At 33.9% G+C, this 18,043-nt stretch overlaps 1 protein-coding gene across 1 annotated transcript in view; it reads left to right on the forward strand.

The window, feature by feature from the left end:
• The window catches only part of KLHL1 (kelch like family member 1), a 321,085-nt gene that overhangs the window by 224,380 nt on the left and 78,662 nt on the right, over window positions 1–18,043 (forward strand). The window contains exon 6 of the mRNA XM_056109709.1: window positions 2,678–2,864. Coding sequence (XP_055965684.1) covers window positions 2,678–2,864 — 187 coding nt within the window. The remainder of the gene's footprint in view (window positions 1–2,677; window positions 2,865–18,043) is intronic.

The following is an 18,043-nucleotide window of genomic DNA, read 5'->3' on the forward strand; positions in this document are numbered from 1 at the left end:
TATTATTTCAAAATATATTACAAAAATTCCAAAACATAAGAATTATAAGTCAACATTGAAAATGTTTTTTTTACTATTTAAGACTTAAACATTTATGAGAGAGTACTGCAGTGCTGATCGGCAGGAGTGTATACATATTTTGCATATCTCATGAGGCACAGTATTCATGGAGCACTGAAAAAAATAAAGATTGGAGGCCAGAGAGTGTACGTGTACCTTTGAATTCTTTTGATATTCCATTTATTTAGAACTATTTAGTTGTTTATATCAATAAAATATTAATAGAATGTGACGCAAAGGTAAAAAGATTTTTTTGATCAACCAATTCCATATTTTTCTTTTGGATACTGTAAAAACGAAGGAAAAGAGAGAGAAAAAAGAATCAATGAATAATAACATCAGCTGTGATATAAGTTTGTCCCTATAGAGGTTAATTATTTTTTCCAAAGGAAAGAAGAATAAAGATAAAGAATAAAGAAATAAAGATAAAAATTAATATTATAATGTATCCCTATATATTGATTTTCCAAACTGACAGCAGGTGGGAAAGTACCTACTGGTTTTATATGAATTGGAATAGGCAATACTTTGATTAAACATATTTTACTATCTTCCGTAACATGTGGTATTCTAAAACATTGCATGTGTTGTTTAATTTTAGGGCTATTCTGTTATCTTTTACATATTTTGTATGTTTTTGTATTCTTTGTGAAGCCTTGAACTCTAATTGATGCATTCATCAAAAATATAAATTTTATTAAGGAAAATCTTATAGCAATAAAAAATAATAAGCGATTCAGTTAGATGTTCATATTCTGATTATTTTCTCAACAAACATTTGATACAAGTAAGGTACAGTTTCATTTGAAAGCAACACTTAGTGATTCATGTTGAATTTATCATGGATTACATTCTAAATTATGGACAAAATTCACTATCACTTGAAGCATAATTTTCCAAAAAGGTATAAAATTGCAAGAATAAAGAGAAAGGAGTCTAAAAAGGGACAATGGAAAAGAAGCACAAGATATATTCTTTGTGTTCAGTTCAAAAAAATCTACACAGAAGAATTTTTGTAGATTCAAATCAGCTATTGGCAGAAAGTAATTTAAAATTCTGGTTTGTGCTTTTGTTCCCTCAGGGATTAGATTTTGCACATAATGCCTTAGTTCAATTTTTTTAAAGTTACTTTTTCTTTTAACTTCTTGTGGATTTAATTCACAAATCAAAATCACAAATCATCCTGTTATTCGTCAATTGCCTCAGGCCCCAGTAACGTCTCTTTCATCCTAGCCCTGAGATTATGTTCAAGGCTCTTTAGGAGAATGAGACCCATCATTGTTACTGGTATTAGGCATATTGGGTACGCCACGGGGAGTTTGCCAGACTCTGCCCTGTGGGCAGGCTACATTCGGTAGCCTGTCAGTTTGTCCAAAGTAGGAGTGAGATAATAAGATGTCAAAATAAGATGTCGCGTGGCCACATTGGCAGCCGTGTGGTTCCGGGATCTGGGTGGAGGATGCTCGACCCCAATCCCAGTAGGCTTGGAGATCTCGGCCCCGGAACCCGCATGGCTTTGTCCCCCTGCCAGTACCTTCATGTGTGCAGAGAGTGGTCTCAGCATGGTTGTGGCTAGTCCTGTAGATCTTCGGCTGCCGGAGCCCTGGTCGGGGCGGGGAGGAAAGCTCAACCCGATCCCCTCCAAGGGGCCCTGGTGAGGACAGCCAGGCGCGGGGGCAGGAGACTACACTCTTCTCTTCCAGGAGCTGGTTTTTATAATCTCTGAGTCTTGGCCGTTGATGGGAGTACACGGCGCCAGGGGGCCAGTTGGGTGTGACCCCCGCCTACTGGAATTTGGAGGATCTGGGTGGAGGATGCTCCACTCCAATCTGAGTAGGCTTGGAGATCTCGGCCTCGGAACCCGGGTGGATTTGTCCCTCTGCCAGTACCTTCACATGAAGGTGGATTTCATTAGATGCTATAAAATAGTTGTTGGGTTCGATTCCTCCACACCTCTCAGAGAGCCCAGCAAGCTACCGAGAGTATTCTGCCTGCACGGCAAAGCCTGACATGTTACTCATGACGTTTTTGATATGTCAAAAACAGTAACAAGAAGTCTCACAATGGAGACGTTGCTTGTGCCTGCTCGAGCAAATCAATGAACAATGGGAAGACAGTGACAGATTTTTCATTTGGTTTATTTTCAAAGATGCTTAAACTATAACTAGAATGCCTTAAAATAGATATGCGAATATTTATGATAGCTTATATGATCAAATTTGTGAAATATTATTTTTAAAGTTCCAGTATACATAGCATGTTTATGTCCAATGTAAGAAATTAGGTTTACTTTATAATCATCTTTCATAAAAAGAAAGAAAATTTGTATCTAAATGTTTATAGACAAGCTCTTTAGATAAAATTTCTAGACAAGTTTTCAAAGATTTCTAGATAAGAAGAAAATAGATCTGGTATAGTAAAATTACATAAGTAATATTGAGCTAATAATATTGTTTATTCTTTGCACTTATAACCCAAGCATTAAAATCCATTTATTTGTTTGTATGTACAGTTCATTTATATTAGTTCTGCCTACATTCTAGTAGAGATAATCAATTTTACTTCTAATCTTATTTGTACATTTTCATAAATCACTAACAGTGTTGAATTTTTACAGATATTGGCTGATCTAGAAAATCACACATTATTTAAGAATGATCTGGAATGCCAAAAGCTGATTCTAGAAGCAATGAAGTATCATCTATTACCAGAAAGAAGAACCTTAATGCAGAGTCCAAGAACTAAGCCTAGAAAATCTACAGTTGGAACTCTGTATGCTGTAGGTGGAATGGATAACAACAAAGGTATATAGTTTTATGATTACATAAAGAACATAGGGACCATACTAAGACTTTATTTTGATGTTTTGATATCATATAATCTTAATTTTATCTACTACAATTTAAAAGAATGACTAGAAGTATTTTATTTATATTTGGTCTGAAGTTGTGGATTCCTCTTACTATTGACCTCAGAATCTATTTAACATATATATATGTATATATAACATACATGATTTATGTATTTAGGTCACACCCAACAATGCTCAGGGTTTACTTCTGTCTCAGGATTATCCCCAGTGTGTCAGGGTACAATATGGTATTTCCAGAGATCAAAGCTAGGTCAGCCTCATGCAAGACTACCTACTACACTATTTATCCAGCTACCATTATGTGCATAATTAATATGAAATAAAATGCAGATTTAAGTCTCTTAAATATTTAGTTTTTGATATATCAAGAGCTGTGTTTTAAATATAAAAAATATAAGTAACATGCTTGCTTAGAATAGATTTTACTTTTCAGTTTACAATCTCATTAAACTGATAGACAATAAAAATCACTGCAATAACTAGTAGTCAAAATGTTAAAAACTTAATTGTGTTTAACACTTTTTTCCTTTTTAAAAAAAGAGTGATGGGTTGTTTGCAAACTGCAAAGAGTGTTCAGAGAAATATTATAGGGTTAAGATGCTTGCCTTGCCTGCTGTCAACCCTATTTCAATTCCAAACACAATATATGCTCACCCAAGCACTACAAGTAGTAGACTCAAAGCACAGAACTAGAAATTAGCCCTGAGCACAGCTGGGTGTGGTCCCCAAACTCAAAAGTACCAGACAAGCAGTATGCATACATACATTTGAAATTCTTATTTTTACATTTTGTTTTCAGTAGAAAAATCATTTCTTAATCATTTCTAGTATTGACCTTACTTTTTAAATACAAGAAATAAGACAAATATGAAAATTTCCAAAGATGTATGCCCAATAAGTAATATAATAAATTGCCAAAGACATATGCCTGTTAATTAATATAATATTTAGTGTATGTTTAAATTATCTGGTGACAATAGAATGTGATCATATATTTAAGCCCTATTAAAGGAATCTTGTTATTTAAGAAAAAGAATCAGTAAACCTTATTTGATTACTAGAAAATGAGAGCCTGAAAATCACAACAAAAGAAAATCAATTTATGCAATCAACAGGGAGCAGCACATATTCTCATTTTTGTTTGCCAAGCAAATATTCTGGGGCTATTGGATCATTTTTGTTACTTTAATTTATTTGAAAAATGTGACTTCTGTTAACAGAGATATTGATTTCTAGTAATAAAAAGTAAATGAACACTAAAATAGTAACATAAAATGAATAGGTCTTCGTTTTAAAAGTAAATAACTTACTATTTTAAGAACTAGAAAATAGTGCTGGAGAAATAGTAGACTAGCTAAGGAACTTGACTTGGACACAACTGACCCTGCTTTAATCCCAATGCTAGTTTTCTCTAGCATTGCAATGAATAATTCTTTCAAAGAGCCAGGAGTAAGTCCTGAGCATTGTAGGGTGTAGCCTCAAAACAAAAATGAAAAACAACAAGAAGAAACTACAAAATGGTCTTTCTATCCCCTTTTCTATCATTCAATCACTATCTCCCTCTCTACATTACTTACTTAATTTATATATGTTATTTCTTAAGCAAACATAAAACTATATATGTATATACACTATATATTTGTATATAAACTATATATGTATATATATATATACACACACATATATAGTTGTAATATATATAAAGAGATAGTAGTGGTCTTTGTTTTAAAGAGGTTAAACAGAAAAGAAACCCCGCCCACCATGTTTTTGGTTCACATGGGCTGTGTTCAGGGGCTACTCATGGCTCTGTACTCAAGAATTACTCCTAATGAGGCTCAAGGGATCATACAGAGGATCAAACCCAGGTTGGCTGCATGCAAGGTTAGCGTCTTGACCACTACACTATCTGAAGTCCTTGAAACAGAAAATATCTTATATGGTTCAAAATGCAACCGAAATTACATTTCCTCAATTCAAATGCTGTAGTAGGAAAGTTGTTATTTTTTATTAAGATACGCTTATTGCTATTTGCTTATAATATATAACTCTTGTGTACTCTTGAGTCTATGGCATAGTCAACCTAGAGTTGTATAAACTAGGAAAAAAATTTGACTCATTGTATTGATTTTGAATGGAATCTCTTACAAGGAGTACCTATGTCCATGTTTTCCTTATGATAGCAATAAATGCTAAATAACCGCCAACAGAAACCTTTAGTGATGTTTTGGAGCAAAAGCAGAAAAAACAGTTATTTATCGTAAAATGAAATACATTGATTTTCAGTTACATTCAATAATTAGATTCATAATTAAGGTTTCAGATTTCATAAATGGGTAAGATTTTAAGGTCACATGAGAGGCAGACTGGTTTTCTTTTTGTTCTGTTTTTCCGAAAGCACAATTTTCAAAGAATGTCAATACAAGGTCAATTTCATTTGTTAATAGGAAAATGATGTTTTTAAATAAATGAAGAACATAATTGAATGAAACTAGTGTTTGAGTCAGGATTGTACAATCAACAAAAGAAAATTATTGCTACTTCCAAATTTCTAATATTATTAATAAACAATGGATACTGATAAAAAACTAAAAGACATAACTAATTTCAATTTTTAAATCTTGTGACTTGGAACGTATTGCTATAGTATAAAGTAATGTGAAAATAATTAAGTCTGTTGAGCAAAACCATTTTCCAGCATTCAAATTTCTCTAACTTAACTGTACGTTTTTAAGCTTAAATAAATTATTTAATAACTGAACTTTATTAGGGATTCTGAATCTCATTTTACAATTGAATATAACCAAAAATTTATTGTTACATCTGTCCAGGAAGTAGTCATAAAAATGTGAGGTTAAGAAGAAATTACAGGTAAAACAGTAAATCACTTGTAAATGACCAGTGAAACAGATATAAAACTTAGAACTATAAAACTGGACATTAAATATGCTCCGGAGACTTAGATAAAAATCTAGCAATGTCAAGCTTCAGGAGAACCCATTTTTTGGTAAAGAAAATTAAAGAAATCCAATGTTTTAAGGGATTTAAAGATCACTAGGACATTTTCAAGGTAATCTCTTTTATTTGTGTTGTGCTTTTATTGCTTAGAGGTTTTTTTTTTCCCTATACCTTATTAACTCTAACTTGTGCTATATATCTGTAAGTATTAAGATTTTATCTTAGAATTGTGTTCTTAAAAGTCTTTTTCTTAAAAGTTATTGAAGCAAAGGGAACAAAATGATTAAAAAAGAGAGAAATTCATAACGGCAGAACCTTAGAAATCACTTTATATAACTAAATTTTAGAGTTATGCAATGCAACGTATATTTCTCAGTGTTGGAATTTTCATAATTGTTCATGTAACAAATAGTGCATTTAATTCCTCTTAAACTCTAAATTACTGGAATTCAGGTGCATTCTCAGGAGACTGATAAACTACGGGTATGACTGTTGCAGATTTTTTGGAAATATTGTAAATTTTCATTGTCCTCATTTTCTCTTCATTACTAACTTCCATAGCTACATACACAGATATACACTGAATGTCCAGGTCACTTTAGTTTTTCTCAGATTATGCTTTGTTTCTGTAAAAATTGTGATTAAGTGAAATAGAATACGTAGAGAGATTAAACCAATGCTAGGCATTCTGGCATTCTTGTATGTTTGTAAACTGCTGCAGGTGGATAGGCAGGGAATTGTCCAACAAACTGAGTCCTTCAGGAAGTAATAAGCTGACCACCCATTGAGAGAACAGGCAGATAGCAGGGCGGGGGGACCCTGGGACAATGGTTAAGGGAAGGGTTCTGGGGGATTGTGTAGTGCTGAATTGTGTTACCAATGAAACCCAACCAATGACAGTATTTTAAACCACATTTATGTGTAAAATAAATATTTTACAAGAGAAAGAAAATAACACTAAGGTGTTATTTAAAGAAGTTGCCAAGTCACTGGTACAAGGGTTAATGATGAATGAATGAATGAATGAATGATGCAGAAACTGAAGCAGTACCATGAGAAGGGTGGATCTCTGGGTAGAAAAGGAGACAGTTGAAGAACTGAATGGCATGATTTAAAAAAGTAACCGAGGCTGCAATGATAGTACAGTTTGTAGGGCACTTTCCTCACACACTGCTAACCTAGGGTCAAACTTTAGCTTCTATATGGTCATCTGAGCACCACCATCTGAACACAGAGAAAGGAGTAAGCCCCAAACACTACTGGATGTGTTTGCAAAGGAAAACAACAAAAAATAATCTGTGTGCCTATAACAAATACACTCATAGTCACCATTGTGAGAATGATACTCTACCAAATTTCTCTATATGTTGATATACATCCTTAATTATATACCTACATTTTATGGATCAATTTACATATTTCCATTTGCCATTTATCTCTCTCTGACATTATCTATATCAGTATCTAAATATCTGTTAGGATTTTTGTTTTGTTTTGTTTTGTTTTATTTTTTATGAACGGCACACCTGGTGATGTGCGCCAGGCTTACTTCTTTCTGGCTTTGCATTCAGGACTTTACATGATATGGAGTGCCGGGTATCAAACCTGGGTTCACTTATGCAAGGCAAGCAACATACCTGTTGTACTAACAGCGCTCAGATTCCCCAGTTTAGATTTCTTTAAAAATGTCCCTACTATTGTTGCCTTTATTTATTATTTTCAAGAGTAAGTGTACATTTCACTAAATTATGAAAATGCATTGCCTCAAGTACAAATTCTTATTCACATGAAAATGTATCAGTTTGTGTTAAACTGTATTATGTAGCAATATGTTGACGCTCAATTCTCTTTTCTACGTATAATGCCATCACTAGAATATGCATGCATGAGAAGTTTTCCCATCTTGAATGTTTCCTCTCAAGAAAAACTAACTTATTGAACAGAAAGGTGAAACTTCTGTTGCATGAGTCATTTTCTTTTGAGGAGATTTATTTAAAAATTGTGTCAACCGGCTGGAGTAATACCACAGCGGGTAGGTGTTTGCCTTGCATGCGGTCAACCCGGATTCAACTCTCAGCATTTCATATGGTCCTCCAAGCACCAGCAGGAGTAATTCTTGAGTGCGTGAGCCAGGAGTAACCCCTGTGCATTGCCGGGTTTGACCCAGAAAGAAAAAAAAAAGTGTCATCACTGAATTAAATGAATAGCACAGTTTCAGTGCCTTATAATTTTAATGAAAAGTTTCTAGCATAACTGAAGTTGAAAAATTGTGTAATTATACTCCATGGTCTAATATTGTCTTAATATTTATTTTTTTCATTAGGAAAAGTGATCATATTTTATTTTGAAATATAGATGTATATATCCATGCATATGTGATGTGGGAAGAAATATTTGCTCCCTTTTCAATGATTGCATTTTTTTCCAATTTCTTGAACTAAAGTTCAATAGAAGACTCCTCTCTCTTATCTTAATTTAAGATGTATGGCTACTCTTTTTTAGGTTTGCTATGAAATCTCATATGCAGAGTACAATACTTACATATGACTTTGGGAAGAATGAAGGCTATTATATGTAAATGTAGGTAGAGACCAAGAACAGCATTAATTTCTCTGAGAGAATTTATATTCATTTAGCAGACACTTCAGTAGAAAATGAATCACTTTTCAAAGCCTGAATGATTTAAAAGTAAAATTAATACTATTCAGCAATACCTTACACCTGGTTTACTTTTAATATTTCTATCAGGGCCCTCCTTCCTTAAAACATCATTTTATTTTTACCTTGGAAGAAAGACCTCTACTTAGTTTTAAGCGTTTCACTTTGTCTTTTCTAAGATGTCTGTCTCTATATATAAAGAGAGAAATCAGCAAATGATTAGAGAAGTGAGGCAATCGTGCCCTACCATTTCTTTTCTTGAAGTTAAAAGCACTGACTAGCTTTGATTGCACTGAGCTGAAACTACCCAAGGGTTTGAGCCAATGAGAACTCAGCAGTGAGTAATGGAAGAAAACTGTGAAGAATCTTTCAATTCACACGCCCTCTATCTGGGTGGAACATTAGGTCCTTATGTGATAGCTGTCTTTTATAGCCTCCAAAATAGCTTGTTCATTTTGGTCATCAGTCTGTTGTGAATTTGTCATTTCAACATTAACCATTTCTGAAATGATTTTTGATTCTATTTTATAAATATTCTTAATTGAAGTCATTCTGTATTTTTATAATATAAATTACTTGTCAGATTTTTGACATTGCTTATTTTTTATTCTTGATCTAATATTTCAACTTCAAAATTTTGAGCATGTGAGTCAATTGTTGTTCATAATGTTATTCATTCAAATCCTTAATCATTCACTGTATCACTGTCATCCTGTTGTTCTTTGATTTACTCGAGCAGGCAATAGTAACGTCTCCATTCGTCCCAGCCCTGAGATTTTAGCAGCCTCTCCTTACTTATCTTTCCCAATGTATTGGCCGCTCTTTCAGAGTTAGGGGAAAGAGACCTGTTATTACTACTGTTTTTGGCATATCCAATATGCCACGGCTTGTATGCCAGGCTCTGCTGTGCGAGTGGGATACTCTTGGGAGCTTGCCAGGCTCTATGAGAGGCATACATATTCTCTATCATATATGGTGTGTGGTAATTACGAAAAATGGGTAGGGAGTGTCTGATGATGTGTCTAGAATATGTTCACTCATGTGTGAGGCTCAGCTCCAGTGTGTGGAAAGCAGCCCTGCGCGTAACAGCGTTTGGGTAGTGGAGTCCAGCAGCCCGGGCTGGGTCCCTTGGGGTGGGGATAATTCTCACCCACCCCCGTCTGGGGTGCCCTGAGTGAAAAAATCCTGGTGCAGAGTCTTTCAAATCATTAAATTACTAAATTGTTAGCTTGGATTTTTTAAGTGTTCTAGGTATAATTCATAAAAGGTTGTTTTCATGAACATTGCTAGCTCTATATAATTTTGTGATGTTTTTAATGTTTTTGCTATACCATAATTGCATTGAATAACAAACATTTTGAGGGTACTATTGAACATAAAGAATGTTCTTTGGTATGCAGGAATTACTAAGCATCTTTATGCAGTGTCAAAATATTTGAAGCATTTTAGGCTAGTTCTGTTTTGCATTCATGTATTTGCAATGTCTCATTTCTAATGATGCCTTTAGGAGCAACTAGCACTAATATGGTCAAAATTCATATGTACATTGTAGGGAATAATCTGTACATATAATATTATGACCAAAGACAGGTAACAGTGAGATTATAATTCATAAGAGATATCAAAAAGGACAAAGACTCATTTATTTTATTACATTGGAGTCATATTTACTCTCTATACATGAACAGATAATTTCCATAATGATGGTAAAGCCAATCTCAATTTCTCTGGGTTAGGCAGCAAATAGGAGAAATGAAAATACTGATACCTCAGGAGTTCTCATACCTGTGTAGTTTGGAAAGAACTGTTGTAAACATTACTTTTTATTTCATATAAAAACCAATTAAACAAAAGATCACTATTACACATAGAGCGAGCAACCAAATACTTAGGTAATAATATTCCATATCAGGTTTAAACTTTTGAATATATAGCCATATATATGTGACAGTAGTCCATAATAATGAATTTATCAGGAATGTAAGCAATGTATTTTAATTATTTTGGAAAGTTTTACCTTATATTTTCAATCATTAAATTACTAATTCCTTGCCATCAATCGCAACATTTTTTTTTTTTTTGCTTTTTGAGTCACACCCGGCGATCCACAGGGGTTACTCCTGGCTCTTCACTCAGGAATTATCCCTGGCGAAGCTCAGGAGACCATATGGGATGTTGGGAATCGAACCCGGGTCAGCCACATGCAAGACAAACACCGTACCCACTGTGCTATCGCCCCAGCCCCCACATTTTTGTTTTTCAATACCCAGTGATGCTAAGTGCTTATTCAAGGCTTTGTATTCAAAGCTCACTCCAGAGGGGTTCTTAGGGGACTATATGTAGTGCCAGGTGTTGGATAACACTTTGCTGCACCCAAAGGGATCTTAAGGTTTATCAAGCCACTCCTACCACAGAGCAACTGAGGCATAACTATTAATTCTATATTGCTTTCCTTTATGTCATTTGTATGGTTTATTTAGCAATGTCCTTTTTTGGTATAGACACAGGAAGATAATTGATGCTATGCTATGTATCATGGGAGTTAATTGACTCGAAATTAATATTTACTCCTGGGCATCCATATTTACTTGACTTAAGACTCAGTTTTCCTTAGTTCCTAGCACTCCCAAGAGCAGGGTTCTGACAAGGGACTGATCGACCCTGGGCAAGCTGTGAGCTACCTGGCATTGAAATGGGCCAGGCCAAGTGTCATTATACTTAACTATAAGTTAAGAGCATGGTCATGGACAAATTCTGTCATGATCCAAAAGAGGTAACTGTATAAGGACCCTGCTAGGGTTAGGAAGATTAACCTGGCCTGAGGACTGTGGTCTGGAATATACAGTGAGATGTCCTCAGGAAGAACCAAAATTTAAGATTGATATCTCTTACTGTGCTCATACAAAAAGACATTGCTAAATAAACCATACAAATGACACAAAAGAAAGGGAAGAGCAATATAGGATTATTAGTTTTTGCCTTAGTTCCTCTGTTGTAAGAATGGCTCAATAAACCTTAAGCTTCCTGCGGGAGCAGCAAAGTGTTATCCAACAGTGCCAGGATGAGAACAAGGTCAGCCAGTGGAATGCAAATGCCCTAGCCACAGTATGATCACTCTGGCTACTACATATTTTCCAAATTGAAATAATGTGGTTTGTGAGCCTTGTAGCTGATTATTTCAGATAGGTGTGCTATACACACATACGTATGCATAGGAGAATATTAGGAATATTGCTGTAATCTGAAACAGAAACATAAAGACTAGAGTATACATAAAATTCCTAATAATTTCAACTAATAACTGATGTATGATCTTTGAAATGGTTTGCATTTTTATTGTGGAAATTTTTGTTCACCTTTCAACATTTTGTTATTGAGGTTGAGACGTTCCTGACTCACAGAACAGATTAACCTCTGAAGAAAGCTTTCAATAGCAAACCTTTGATTTCTAGACTAATTTGTTTTTAATAAGAACTTACATATGAAAGGAAATTTATGAACTATGTGAGCTACTTAAAAATCAGTTAAACCTTTGCATATCTGATATAAAAATGTATATATGACCTTTTATGTTAACGATTTTTGTCTAGATGCTGTACGCATCAAAATATAACAAAATATAAACTCAATTCCAATAAGTAGCTTGAGTTTTTTATTATAATAAAAATAAAATTACATATATTTTATAGAGATTGCAAAAATAAATTATTCTCTTGGCACTGGAGTACAGTGGGTAGGTCATTTGTCTTGCTCATGGCTAACCCAGGTTTGTTTCCCGGCATCCTACATAGTTCCCTGAGCCACAGTAGCAAAAATATGTGAACACAGAGCCAGGAGTAAGTCCTGATTATTGCTGGGTGTGATCCTAAAACATGACACAACAAAAACAACAAATGATTCACATATATGCAATTTTTATTTGACTTGGTTATTCCATTTATTTATTTGGTTTGCAATCATACCTGACTTTGCTCATGGGTTATTCTGGCTCTGTGATCAGGGAAAACTTCCAGAGGTGCTTGGAGAACTGTATATGTTCCTGGGACTGAACCGCATCAATGCAGACAAGGCAAGTAATTGCTTTATACTTTGTGCTATCTCTCAGTCCCAGTCAATTTTTGTAATAATGGTAAGAAAGTTGATTCAAACACACACATACACACACAGCAGAAAAAATCTTTAGTTTATAAATATAAAACAAAATCTTAAATTTCCTAAGATTGAGATTAATTGAACTATTTCATTTAAATGCATATGCTCTGTTTAATATTTGATGTGTGCCTTTAAGAACCTCTGAATTTGGGGATAGAGTCCTGATTTTATTTTCTATTTGTATTCAAAGAACTTTACCAGATAATTTTTTAAAGGTTTTTGGAAATATTTCATCATTCACACTATTGTTGAAAGGTTTATATGGAAAGTAAAATGACTGGGTGAAATTAACCATCATGACCTGATTTTTGTTCCCTTGGCTTGACCTAAAGAACTGCTGTACCAAGAACTTTGAAATAGTAGCTTTTCTGACTGAAATTCTGCAGTTAGATGATTTTAAAATCATTTAACTCGCCATGTGACTTTAAATAACCATCACATAACTTCAAAAGCATGGCTTACTTTAATTCTGACTGAGAAAAAGCTGGGTGTTTGCATTAAGTGGATGAAGTAACTGTAAAATGCATTATGAATTTTTCTGAAGAAAAGGAACATAATAAAAATAAATAAATAAAAGCTTATTCTTTCATCTTTGCCTTTTTGAGTACTGCCTGTCAGCTTGGGACCTCAATAACTCAGACCAGTCACTGTGGTTCCACTTCAGTTACTTTTCTTTGAACTTGAAGTATATCACAGGAGATTACCAGTTCAAGGTCATCAGTTTACACAGAGCTATAGAAACCATGTCAGCCAAATCCGAGTTTGTTTATCAGACCCAAAGAATTGTCATCTGAGATATGTGGTTTCTTAACTGACTGCTAGAAGATATTTTAGGGCAGTAGAGTAATTCTCTAAGGATTTCAACTCAGAATGAAATCGACGTGTGGGAATCTCTTCTTAAGCACTCTGGTTGCTCACAAATTCAGCACACAAGACAGTTCTGGAAGCCATGTTCTACACAGCACAGAAAAAGAAGGCTTTCAGGTGAAAAATTAATCACTTTCCAACAATATTTCTTTCCACAGTAATAGCTTCACCAGAAAGAGACAAACATTTTGACTTCTGATGCCTCTTCTGAGGTTAAATAAGGGTTACAATTTATAATATTTTTATTTGCATAATAGGACAATTATTTTTGGTCTCTAATTCCTGATAGGGAATTCCTAAAGCCTTAGGAATTTTCTGTGATAAGAGCTCTGAAGATCTTTGGATACATTGGTGGCTTTTTAAAGTTCTGAGCTATCCTATTGGAAGTGGGCTGGTTGTTCGGAGAAAGAATCATATGACTGATTAGAGGGTTAGAACTTTCCTAACCCTCCTCTCCAACCATCAGAACAAAGTGGTGTGCTGTGGGATGTCTGAAGAGTAATATAATAGGTTAATAGAATCTCAAAAGGGTTCAGAGAACATCTAGTTTGGTAAACACGTGGGATTTGGGGGACTTGAATAATAGTCAAAATAATATCTGTCCTCAAAGGGTTTATAGCTATCTTAACACCTTTTGATAGTAAATGCTTTCTTTCATTTATTTCAAATTATATATGTATTTGTTACCTTTAAAATTCATTGTTGTAGCTATTTTTCTTCATAAGCATTTAAAAAACTCTCTATGGTTATACATGTTTTAATTCTCAGCTGGTCATTGTCTCTGAAGACTCCTTTATGCTAGAAACTGTCAATCACTGGCACAATAAGATCTCCTGAGCATCCCAACCCACAGCTCCTGTGCTCCAGTGTCCCTGTCACTGATGGCTGAAATGCTATCACAGAACTCTAATAGCACCATAATCCTAAACAACATCATGATGTACTTTTTTATTTGTTAGTTTTACAAAAGACTAATTTTTCTTGACTAGTTTTTTATGACTTGCCTTTTTGATGGGGTTTGCTTTTTTTAAGCTTTTTTTAAGTGTGTGTGTGTGTGTGTGTGTGTGTGTGTGTGTGTGTGTGTGTGTGTTCTTTTCTAATTCACAGGGGTTACTCCTAGCACATGCATTCAGGAATCACTCCTGGTGGTGCTCGGAGGACCATATGGGATGCTGGGGATTGAACCCAGGTTGGCCGCTGCGTGTACGGCAAGAGCCCTACCCACTGTACTATTGCTCCAGCCCCAGTTTTTAAGTTTTTAAAAACAAATTTAATTTTATTTGAGGCTCTGTGATTTATAGAACTATTACAGGTAGTGATTGCAGCCAATTCTTTACCCGTACCCTAATGATCAGATATCAGTGTCCCTACCTTTACCCATCCTGGCCTTGGACACCCACTTTCCATATTTCCAAACTTGTTCTTGATTTCAGGAATGTCCAGGAAAACTTGCTTTTCTATAAAGGTCCAGCACAAATGGCTAAGTATTTAGTTCCCTCAGAATTCGTGAGTATTGCTCAGGAGATTCTCAGTTCCTAATATTTATATGTGAATTTTCAGAGCAAGTTTCTTATGTACCTTATTCTGATAGAATTTTGTTAGTTGTGATTTCATATATTCATTTCTGCAATGTCATCTCATTAACTATTATTCTCTTTCTATTCATGTGAACTGACATAATTTTTGTACTTACATGATTTTACTTTCAGATCATTTAATTTTAGCACTCGTATTTTAAACAAGTTCCTCTCTTTTTGCACAATTACACTTTACAATGTAATTATATTGATCTCTTTTTGGTATGTTCCTATCTGATTTGCAATTTCTCTAAATAGTTTTTGCAGATATTTTCAAATATATTCAAATAGTTATAAAGGTAACAGTATTTAGGAATAGAAAATTATAATATAAAATAAAAATAAATAAATTATTTACATAAATTTATTCTGTTTGTCTCTGAGCCAAGAAGTGGATGCATTTCTGGATTTCCTAATTTTATAAAATTAATTTAACAGCAAGTTTAACATAGTACTGTGTTAACATGATACTTGAGTTCTGAGGCATATATCTATTTCATAATCCAGTCTTAAACATAGCGATATATTTTATTTATGTCTCTTGTCATAGCTATGAATCAGTGTGTTTCTAGTGTATGCATTCATTTTATTTATAGTAAGAAGATGTACTGAATTTTTTACTTGAGTATTTGACACATATACATTTATTATAAATGTTTACAATAGCATCCTTATAAAATAAAACCAAAAAGTAAGACTTTCAGCTGTGCTTAAAAATCTGTTCTCTATAACAATACCTTTTGATTAACTGTAAAATACTACTACATTGATAAGCTAGGATTGTCATAAATATGTACATACAGGAGAGCAAATAAAAAACTTATTTCATGAAAAATTCTAAAAGTTAGTCATTTCTGTAAGTATGTCTTTTTTAAACCTTGAAATGTCATATTTTAAGTAGATTGAATTTATATATATACATATATATGTATGTTTGTGTATATATATATGCTGGAGTGATCTTAGAACAGGCAGGGTGCACACCATACAGTGTGTGTATGTTTAATTTAAATATAAATTAAATTATGTTTAACGTAAACATATATGCACATGTATTATTATGCACATATGTACATGTGCGTACATAAATATACATATACATGTGCATATATATTAAGTATTTCTAAAATACTTTTCCATATTTATTGTTTTTTAAGAGGATATATATCCAACATCATTTTAAATGTTTCTTAATGATTTTATGGCATTAATCAGAATAGAGTCAAAATGCTCTTTAGTTAACTGATCGTGTGGGGCTTATTTTAATTTGCTTTCCTAATGGCTGTAAATAATTGGCCTATAACAACAAAGTCTCCAGTGGAGACATTACTGGGCCCGCTCGAGCAAATCGATGAACAACGGGAGGACAGTGACAGTGACAGTGACCCGAGTTAAATCAGTGCCCTTTTTCCTGGTGATTCTTTCCATGCTCTCAGCCTCCCCAGATCATTTTAATGATTGGCTTATAAAACCTTCAGAATTTTAGTTTATGAATATTATATTAAAATTATAATAAAAGGCTTTGTAACTAAGGAACTTCTTGTAAGTTGAATAAAGATTTATCTTCTTTATGGAAACTTTCTGTGACATCTTTTGTTATTGTTGTTAATAATTTCTTTTTTACTGTAGTATGTTCAGGATGAATCAATTACTAGTGTTATCTATATTAGAATAATATTGCTATCCATAATGTCAAATTGAATATATAGTATTAATTTATATTGTTCCTCTCCAAATAAGATTATCTGTATTAACTAATAACTGCAAGGATAAACAGAACTATATTTTAATAACACCCTTAACATATTTTCCTTCATTTTAAATTTTGAGGAAGGAGTTTGGTATTTCTCTTGAGAAAAATTATTTTATATTTCTATCTAATACTTTTGAGTTATGTTATAAATTTGGGAAACAAATATATTTTACTTTTGCAAAATTATATATTGTATTTCTGATGTAATAAATTAACACAAACTTAGTGGCTTTCAGTAAGGGCTTTCTTTCAGGTTACAGTTTTGTAGGACAAAATCTAGAATGGCACATCTGTTATAACTACTAAATATCTCACAAAAGAAAAATTTTGCTGTTGATTAGGTTTTATTCTAAGGGAGAAATCATGATTAGCCTCCAAGTTAATTTAGATTGTTTATAAAACTAGTCTCTTGTTGCATTATCAATAATTTATTTTATTGGTTTTTGAAGGTTACTTTCAGGGTTGCAATAATCTACTCCTGACTGTGCTCAGGGTTCACTTCTAGTACTGTTTGAGACCATACCATGTCAAGTTTCACTGCATGCACCACAAGCATGATTAGAAATTTTTTATTACTATTAATTTCTTTATCAAAAATTTTTATTACTATTCATTAATAAATGAACTAATAATGGATAATTATTACTAAAGAGTCTCTTAATGCCTCTCCATGCCAGATCCTATCAGCTGCTATATTGTAAATATTGCAGGTCAGGTCAGATGGTTACAAGGTCATCACAGTCACAGGGTTAAAAGAGGTCAGAAGAAGAGACCAGAGACAGAAGAAGAAGACAATGGCCACAGACCTAGAGAGCAGGAGACAGAGAGAATGAGACAGAGCGCAATGGCACAGACAGAAGATAGAGGACTTAGAGAAGAGCACAGTGGCACACATAGAAGCAGAGCACAAAGGAAGAAGATAAAAAGAGAGAAAAGCAGCAAAGAGAAGATAATAAGACAAGGAGAAAAACTGAGACTTTGGAGACTTTGAGGTCTGCGAGGAGACTAGGATGATGGAACTGTGATGACCGAGACTATAGCCAGAACAACGACTATGACAGTGCTGTAAAGGGAGAGACTGGACTATACTAGGAAGTACGCCCGTGGCCAATCCTTCACCCTTGCCCATTGTCCTGGAAGAGCCTGGGG

The sequence above is a fragment of the Sorex fumeus genome, unplaced genomic scaffold, assembly GCF_029834395.1.
Source record: "Sorex fumeus unplaced genomic scaffold, SorFum_2.1 ptg000008l, whole genome shotgun sequence".
Lineage (NCBI taxonomy): Eukaryota > Metazoa > Chordata > Mammalia > Eulipotyphla > Soricidae > Sorex > Sorex fumeus.